Source organism: Microtus oregoni, unplaced genomic scaffold (assembly GCF_018167655.1).
Source record: "Microtus oregoni isolate MIOR12 unplaced genomic scaffold, Mior012 000007F_ref0000211, whole genome shotgun sequence".
Lineage (NCBI taxonomy): Eukaryota > Metazoa > Chordata > Mammalia > Rodentia > Cricetidae > Microtus > Microtus oregoni.
This window is the reverse complement of record NW_024543066.1, coordinates 25,151,864-25,160,900: the sequence shown is the minus strand read 5'-3', so window position 1 is coordinate 25,160,900 and position 9,037 is coordinate 25,151,864. Positions and strand designations below refer to the sequence as shown.

The 9,037-nt window shown below is 44.6% G+C and overlaps 1 protein-coding gene across 2 annotated transcripts in view; it reads right to left on the bottom strand.

Moving 5' to 3' along the window:
• Positions 1-1,195: 1,195 nt before the first annotated feature.
• Prim2 (DNA primase subunit 2) overlaps positions 1,196-9,037 on the bottom strand; it is a 182,201-nt gene continuing 174,359 nt past the window's right edge. For both annotated transcript variants that reach the window (XM_041656070.1, XM_041656071.1), the window contains exon 14: positions 1,196-1,779. In XM_041656070.1, coding sequence (XP_041512004.1) covers positions 1,555-1,779 — 225 coding nt within the window. In that variant the 3' untranslated portion in view covers positions 1,196-1,554. The remainder of the gene's footprint in view (positions 1,780-9,037) is intronic.

Below are 9,037 nucleotides of genomic sequence, written 5' to 3'. Positions count from 1 at the left end.
TGTGGTTAAAAACAGCTCCATGGAGCACTGTACCAATAGGTCTCTGCTCCTTTTTCTATTCTTTCATAAGGATACAGCACATCATAAGATTGAAACGTGGTACTCCAAACAGCCCCATTTTCTAAATTCAATGTCTTTTCAATTTAGATTCTTTTCCAAAGAAAAAGACAAGTACCCCCCTTACCAGAAGAAAAGACTGAAACAGATTAACGGGCTCATATTTTCCACACAGTTGAAAATAACCCTTTCTCTTATATAAAAGTCCCAGCTCCTCTGGGTGAGTGGGGATGCAGGGGGGAGTCAGGCACCCAGAAGATGGCTCTGATGAATACTGTTCTCATGGGCTGTCCGGGCCCACCTCACCTCCTTGCCAGAAGGAAGCTAGGACCAGGAACTGCATTCATTTGCTGTCTGTAAGCCCCACTGCACGCAGTGAAAAAAACACTAGCTACCAAATCATTTGGTAATCATACCTTAGACTTTAAACCTCTTTGCTTTAGTAAGAAGCCAGTGGGTAAAGGCTGAGATGCAGAACACTATTACTTACCTAACGGCCTGTCCCTGAGCAAGTAACTACAGGAATTCTGTCTCTCCAGTCCCCGTTCATTTCGGGGAGTCTGCTGCCACTCACGGGAGGAACTCTCCTGCTGACAATGAGTAACAAACAGGCCATGGAAAAAAGAAAGCGTTTCTAATCTTCATTGGTGAAAGCTGTCTGGGGCAATGAGGGAATGAAGAAAGGGCAGAGCAGAGATGCGTATGCAGAAAACTTGGGGCTGGGGAGACTGGGCTTGCTTAGATGGAGTGCATCAACTGCAGCCTCAACCGGAAAGTTTTTTGTGAGTCCAAAGTGAGGAGCAGTTTAGCTGGTCTCGGTAGGCGGTCTCCATAGGACAGCAGATGCCCCAGACGAGGAAGCTGGGCTTGGGAATTTTTTTGCGCACACTGTCAGCATTCCCACTCAGACCAGAGGAAGGCTTTGCCATTCTCATGAGTTTCGGGCATTGGTGTCCTTGCCGTGGTTGTGCCCATGTCAACCATGCATATTCACGCGGGACTTTATCCACTCCTATGCATTCACTCGGAGCCTCCTCTGCTCCCCATACCGATCGACAGTATGAGTATTTCAAAGACCATTTCAAATAAGAAGTAATGACTAACTTGCTGTGAAACAGGACTCCCAATCACACAGATATAGACATACATGTGTTCATATTTATTAGCAAAAATGCTCCAAAAGAGGACTGGGTCAGAATTCTAATATGTGAAACTTTAAAAGCTGGTTTTAGTTGTATTTGCTGCCTCGGAACTTTAGTCACTAAGTTCTGTTTTAATTTTCTGAAACAGGATTCAAATCAAAATATTCAATGAAAGACTTCAATAGAACACTGTCTTTTACCATCATGTCAAAACTAAGGTAGAAGCAACCTGCTCTGCTAACAGATGTCTGTACATGGAGTAGGTAGGTAGAGAAAGTTGTTCAACAGGAGGATAAAGCAAACCTTACAAACAGGAATGCATTAGCTATGGGAAAGGTGCACTGAAGTGGCCACATCAATTACTAAAACAATCTTCTAGATCCTCCAGCTCCATTTCCAGGGAGGAGTTTAGAGAGGCCAAGGCAGACGATGCATCCCTGGTCTTCTGGACACTGGCTTTGGGCTGAGGAGTTTCTGGCTGGCTGAATTCCTTCTTGATGTCTTTGCCTCCAGTTAGGATCCGCTGGCTTTCAAGGAAGAACTGATTTGGATGATTCAAAGAAAAGCCACAATCGTCCACCTGCCCAAGGAAGCAAATTTATTTTTTTTATATTTTATTTTTTTATTGAGAAAAGGAAAAAAAAAAGTTTCCCCCTCCTCCCAGCCTCCCATTTCCTTCCCCCTCCTCCCACCCTTCTCCCCCTCCCCCCACTCCTCTCCCCCCCCCTCTCCAGTCCAAAGAGCAGTCAGGGTTCCCTGCCCTGTGGAAAGTCCAAGGAAGGAAGCAAATTTAAACCACATTAGCACACAGCAACGCTAGAAATAAAGCTTCAAAGGCTGTCTCCACCCTCACCCACAGCTGAAAATCCCTGATGTGGATCCCAGCTATCCCCATCTGAAACATGCAGTCCACTATTTACCCACTTCACTCAGTGGGGCACCCATTGAAGCCCACAGACACCGGGGCTAGTACAGGTGTATGCTCAGTCCAGCCCTCTGCAGTGTCTGTTCTTCCTATCCACTCCACTGAAGCCCACAGACAGGTGTAGGCTCAGTCCAGCCCTCTGCAGTGTCTGTTCTACCTATCCACTCCACTGAAGCCCACAGACACCGGGGCTAGTACAGGTGTATGCTCAGTCCATGCACAGGGTACTGCTTCCCTAGCCCTAAGCAAAAGGCTTAGCACATTTCCGACCAAGCTTTTCAAAGTGGTATAAAATCACTTTGATCACTTTGATACTGGTCCCTGGGGCCAGTGTACTTCAGGGCTTAGGTCTGGTATATGTAATCTCATTTGGTATAATTAGAAGGCCGAACAAGCAGTCTTACTTAGTGTAACTTCTCCATGTTAATTTGGGGCATCCTGTGATCTGTCCTGTTGGAGGAAATCTTCTTTTTAAATTTTAACTATGACTCAGTGGGAACCTAGTAGTTTATGCTTCTTCTTCTCCTCAAATACTGAATGAGTATTATCTCACATTGCTCATTGTTATGCACCTTTAGTACACTGGAAATGAAGGAGCAAAGAATATCATTCCCAGATTTTGACCCTAAAGTTTACTGATGATGAAGAAAAAGAGTTTTCTTAACAGCAGCAAGCACTTACTGCCCCGCCCCCATGCGCCAGGTGTCACAGACACAGCAGCAAGCACTTACTGCCCCCCCATGCGCCAGGTGTCACAGACACAGCAGCAAGCACTTACTGTCCCCCATGTGCCAGGTGTCACAGACACAGCAGCAAGCACTTACTGCCCCCCCCCCATGCGCCAGGTGTCACAGACACAGCAGCAAGCACTTACTGTCCCCCCACCCCCATGCGCCAGGTGTCACAGACACAGCAGCAAGCACTTATGCCCCCATGGGCCAGGTGTCACAAACACACTCTCTGCCATGCACTCAGCTAGAGTGTCCATATTTTCCAGGATTTTTAGGTAATGCAACTGAAACGGGAGGTTAAGGATTGTGCCCAAGTGAAGACTACCAAGGATGGGCTATGAATGACTGTCCTTAAGCCAAGGTCAAAGTATTGTGTCCATATACAACAGTCATTCCTGAGAACTGCAGTCTCTTGTTTTAGTGATTCCTCAAACATGTGGCATAATCTAACAGGGAAACTTTCTTTTCCAATATGAGTCTTCAAGTTCCTTTCTTCATACTCAACCTCTGGGTCAGACTACTGCTTCTATGAAACACAGCCTCGCAGCAACCTCACCTTCTCATCTGCAGTTAGCAGTAACAGAAGACACCACTTTGCTTGGTTTTAGAAATGTGACATTTTCAGATCAGAAACCATTATGCTATATCTTTTTATTTATCTTACTATTCATCCATTTATTTATTAAAGATAGTGTCTCTATATTTCTGCTGTGTTAGCCTGGCTGGCCTTGAGTTGTAATTCTCCTGCTTCAGGCTCCTGAGTAGCTGAGGTACAGGTTTGTGTCCCCATTTTTGGCTTTTACCATTTTAAACACTTCACTCTGTCTTGAGCTGGCTTGTACAAAATAGGTATCTCATAAATATTTATGAAGTTGAGCCCAGAACCGGTCAGTCATATATTTAATGCTTTACTGTATATGTGGCTGTGTTATAATCAGTAGTTTTCCAGAATACAAGAATACATTTGACTAAAATTAAAGCTAAAGAAAAATCACAACCCGGTAATTCATAAGCTGAAAAATCATTTCCAGAAATTGGAAGTGCAGGGGTTACAGATGAAGGCCATCACTCTGGCGAGGCAGACCAAAGGGGGAGTGGCACAAGGAGCAAGGGGTTCCCATGGCCTGGTATAAAAGGCACATAAAGAGATAAGAAGAAACAAGGTTATAAAGACTGGCAGGGACCAGACCTCAGAGATCTCAGGAAGCCAGGGTCTGCCTGACATAGTTCTCTAGGCACAAGGGAAGAGATGAGTGTGATTAGATCTATATGTAATCTTATGGTGGGTTGATCCGGGCTGGTAGTGAGAAAAGAAGTTGCCGTGACTCAGAACAAACTCAGTGGTGGAACATGTGCCAGAAAAAAAGGGGGTTTCCTGCTAAGTCGGCACCTCTAAGTGTCCTGGTTCTTTAGTCGGTTAATACACACTAGGCCAGGAACTGTAGGACCATTACTGTGTTAAGTGACTGGCTGTTTATATCCAGGTTTAAGAATTATTACACAGATCGCCAAGAAAAAAAAAAATCTTTACCTTTTTAACAGTGGGCTGCTTAACTTGTGTTTCCTCAATGTTTTTTGGTAAGTTTGTAATATTATTAACAATGGTATAATTTGTGAACTTCTTTATCTGATTACACCCAATTCCTGAAAAACGTGGAATGTCTCACGAGAAGTTTAAACATTTCTGAAATCAACATATCATAGAAATAAGTTGAACATCACTGTTTACTAAAGCACTATGCACAATAGGAAAGTTATGGGACAACCTAGCCATCCAGCAACCAGGGAATGGATAAAGAAAATGTGGTATATACACACAAGGGAATACTTTCAGGCATTATTTGCAGGAAAATGGATACAAGTGGAGATAATCATAGTAAGAAAATTAAGTCAGTCTGAAAAAGATAAACATCCTCTTTCCCCTCATTTGTGGTCCTTAGATTTTACACAGGCACCAAAATCGTGTCTGTGTGTCTGGCACGAAAGGAAAAATGAAACTGTCAAGAGGAACAAGAGGGTGAGAATGGGGAGGGAAGCCTGCTCAACACACTGCACATTAAAATGTCCTTCTATAAACAATACCACATACAGATGGGATTAAACACAAGAAAAATGAATCCAGGCCTTTTGACTAGGGCACTGACATTTCTCTGAAGTTGTATTAAGAGGATTTATGCAAGGTCAAATAAACTGGCAATGAAAATTGCATAAAACTTGGCTTTAATTGTTATTTTTTAAAGAATTTTTTATTTTATGCATATGAGTGTTTTGCCTGCATGTATGCAAGCACTCTCCAAAGAAGGCAACAGATAACCAAGGAATGCAGTTAGTTACAGACTGTTGTGAGTCCCACATAGGTACGGACAACCAAACCTGGGTCCCCTGCAAAAACCACCAGTGTTCTTAACAGCTGAGCCATCTCTCCTGCTCCTTTAAAGATTATTTATAGTCTATTTAAAAAAAAAAAAAAAGCTTCTTACAAAAATAATCTAACTCTAGGGCTGGAGAGATGGCTCAGCCGTTAAAGGCTGGGCTCACAACTAAAAATACAAATCAAATGTTTTAAGAGTCAAGAAAGGTAAGTTGATTAAAAATGAGGTAGACTTCCCAAAAGAATAAAGTTATCATTATTTTTTTAAATTTACAGAACCCCCTGCTGTGTGAGGAGGAGACGTGGGCAGGGCGTGTGTGGACTCTGGAGAAATGAGTTAGGAAGCTGTGATGGGTCCTAAATGAAGCATGCTGGCGGGTGCAGCTTCTCGCCCAGATGTCAACTGCTGTGTGAGGATGACCCCACAAGAGTAAAGACACTTAAGCGCATTTCGTGTATTCCATTTAAGACTTCAGAAAAATGTATGATAGGTTTTCACAAGACTTTTGTAGCAATTTATATGCTGAGGAAAAATTATGCTCAACTACTTGGAAAATAAGTCTACAATCAATATTCAAAGGGATCGATTTCTAAAGAAACCATTTTCAATTAAAACTCAGAGATTAAACAAGGTCTAGTGTTTCCACTTACAGTCAAAGCATTCAAGAATGCAAATGATGGGGACAGCTATATATAACTGTTTTGGACACTGACCCTTACAAACACTGAGGCAGACAGTTATCAGTAGGTCAGCTGTTGACACCCACTGAAGGAATCAATACATTCCACCTGATGACCTTCACACAAATGTAGGTCTCATATTTCTGCCACAGCAAATATAGACCTGAAGAATAGAAGCAATACTGTTTTACCTATGGGGTACTCGGGTTTTAATCAAGAGGTTTGCAATGACAGCTTGTAATGAGGCAGCTGGTGTTACCACACAGCCATATGGAGCTATCACAGCGCTGCTGCAAATGGTATCAATTAACGAGTTCATTTCCAAAACTTGCATTTAAGTGAATTTCATCACCCAGGCCTGGAAAATGAACCCAGAGGTTTAGTGGGGAGGGAGACAGGATGGCAGAAAGTAGGTAATAAAAACAGACTCTATTTTTACACCAGAAAAATAATAATAAGAAATAATAAGAAAAATAACATCTACAAATCTATAGTAATAGATCTAATGAATACAGGTACTTAGATGCAGTGTAAGCTACACTACTTCCATGTTTGAAAGGGTTTTGATACACATCTTGAGTGAACCAAGGCTAGGTTTGAAACCGGCAAATTATAGCCCTAGTTGTATTGGATACCACAAAAGCACACTTGAGAATTCACTAGACTGGGGTGTGGCTCACTTGGTACAGTGCTTGCCTAATATCCCCGGAAGTAAAGGCAGAGGGTGAGGAATCAAGGTCATGAATGGGCTACAGAATGATTCTGAGGGCAGTCTGAGCTATACTAAAAAGCAAAACAAACATGGGATAAGGGAGGGAGGAATAACTTAATATAACTCAACTTTAAGCCCAATTTAATTATTAAAATTAAAGCTTAGCTAGAGAATCTCATATTTTGAAAGTTCGGAGGCTTCTTAATTAAAGGGTCCACAAATGGTTGAGAGCAAAGTAAGAAATGCTGTCCTGTCATGTAACAGTTTCCTCTTCCATGCTGGGGGAGCTTGTGAGACAAGGATGCCAGGTGGTGGTGCACAGCAGGGTTTCTAAGGGAGAAGGGGTGCACAGCAGGGTGTTCTGGGGGAAGGGTGCACAGCAGGGTGTTCTAAGGGGGAAGGGTGCACAGCAGGGTGTTCTAAGGAGAAGGGGTGCACAGCAGGGTGTTCTAAGGAGAAGGGGTGCACAGCAGGGTGTTCTAAGGAGAAGGGGTGCACAGCAGGGTGTTCTAAGGGAAAGGGGTGCACAGCAGGGTGTTCTAAGGGAAAGGGGTGCACAGCAGGGTGTTCTAAGGAGAAGGGGTGCACAGCAGGGTGTTCTAAGGGGAAGAGGTGCACAGCAGGGTGTTCTAAGGAGAAGGGGTGCACAGCAGGGTGTTCTAAGGAGAAGGGGTGCACAGCAGGGTGTTCTAAGGGGAAGAGGTGCACAGCAGGGTGTTCTAAGGGGGAGGGGTGCACAGCAGGGTGTTCTAAGGAGAAGGGGTGCACAGCAGGGTGTTCTAAGGAGAAGGGGTGCACAGCAGGGTGTTCTAAGGGGAAGAGGTGCACAGCAGGGTGTTCTAAGGGGGAGGGGTGCACAGCAGGGTGTTCTAAGGGGAAGGGGTGCACAGCAGGGTGTTCTAAGGGGGAGGGGTGCACAGCAGGGTGTTCTAAGGGGAAGGGGTGCACAGCAGGGTGTTCTAAGGAGAAGGGGTGCACAGCAGGGTGTTCTAAGGAGAAGGGGTGCACAGCAGGGTGTTCTAAGGAGAAGGGGTGCACAGCAGGGTGTTCTAAGGGGAAGAGGTGCACAGCAGGGTGTTCTAAGGGGGAGGGGTGCACAGCAGGGTGTTCTAAGGAGAAGGGGTGCACAGCAGGGTGTTCTAAGGGGAAGAGGTGCACAGCAGGGTGTTCTAAGGGGGAGGGGTGCACAGCAGGGTGTTCTAAGGGGAAGGGGTGCACAGCAGGGTGTTCTAAGGGGGAGGGGTGCACAGCAGGGTGTTCTAAGGGGAAGGGGTGCACAGTAAGGTGCTCTAACAGAGTGGGGGCGCAAACAGGAGATTCTAAGGGGGAAGGGGAGTGCACAACAGAAGGTTCTAAAGGGGTAGCTCCTTAAGACAAAGTTGTTTAAGGGAGGTGAAATATTCCATCCTGCAGGAAGCTCCTTAAACTTTGGAAGTAAACAATTTAATAGCTTCAGGAAGTCCCTGAAACCAACCAGATTCACTAGACCCCCATCCTCTCTAAGTGGATATAAGCTGTTATCAGAAACTCTCAGAGAAGCTGAGATTCCTGGAAGAGGCAGAGAAGCCAAGCTGACTGGCAGAGATAAAGACCAGCCAAGGTACCTAAAAAAGGCCCAGACCAAATGGGGCACCTGGAAAGGACACACTCTAACCTGCCGAGCTGCATGCAGGCTGTGCAGTATGTGCTAGAGTTCCAGCTTTTGTGAGCTGTCACTCGTGCTGAGGTGGGCTCTGGTGATGCATCTATCTTTGAATCATTCCCACCCCTGTAAAGCAACCCCAGGAAAATTCACTGATTCACCAAGCTGGACTGGTGGAATCTATATATTGGTCTGCTGTTGGTTTCCTAGCTTGGTGAATAAATGCTTGTTCACCTCTTCCCAGAAACAGTGCCATACAAGTCCTCATGCGGCAAGGCATTCAAGGCTGGTGCTAAGAAGCCCAGACACAGGAGGCTGGCGCAGGGCCTGTCATGATCAAATTTATGAAACTTTGTTGTTGCTTATTAATTTTTCTTATGACGAATATTTAAAATTTTATAAGAATAAGCTGTTTAAAAAATAAGGGCAATATTTTCCAACTAGATGTAGAAGATTCATGGTAGGCCCATCTCTAGCACTAGATGTTCCTTCAACCAATTGAGGCAGGTTGAGTGAGTCCCCTGGATCCACAGTTTTCCATACATAAACCATAGTTTATGAGTTAGATCATCTAACCTTACCAGTGCCTCAGTGTTTCACATTTCCTGTCTAGAACCACCTCAGCTGACATTCTTCCAGATCTAGGACAGGTATAGAACAAGACTAGGCTACCAGCTTTTGAGGACTTAAACAGCCCAGGTCCAAATCTCAGTTACATTCCAACAAGAACTTACCCAGGCTGCTCAGGGTCTCTGTGCTGTATTCATTAATAGGGT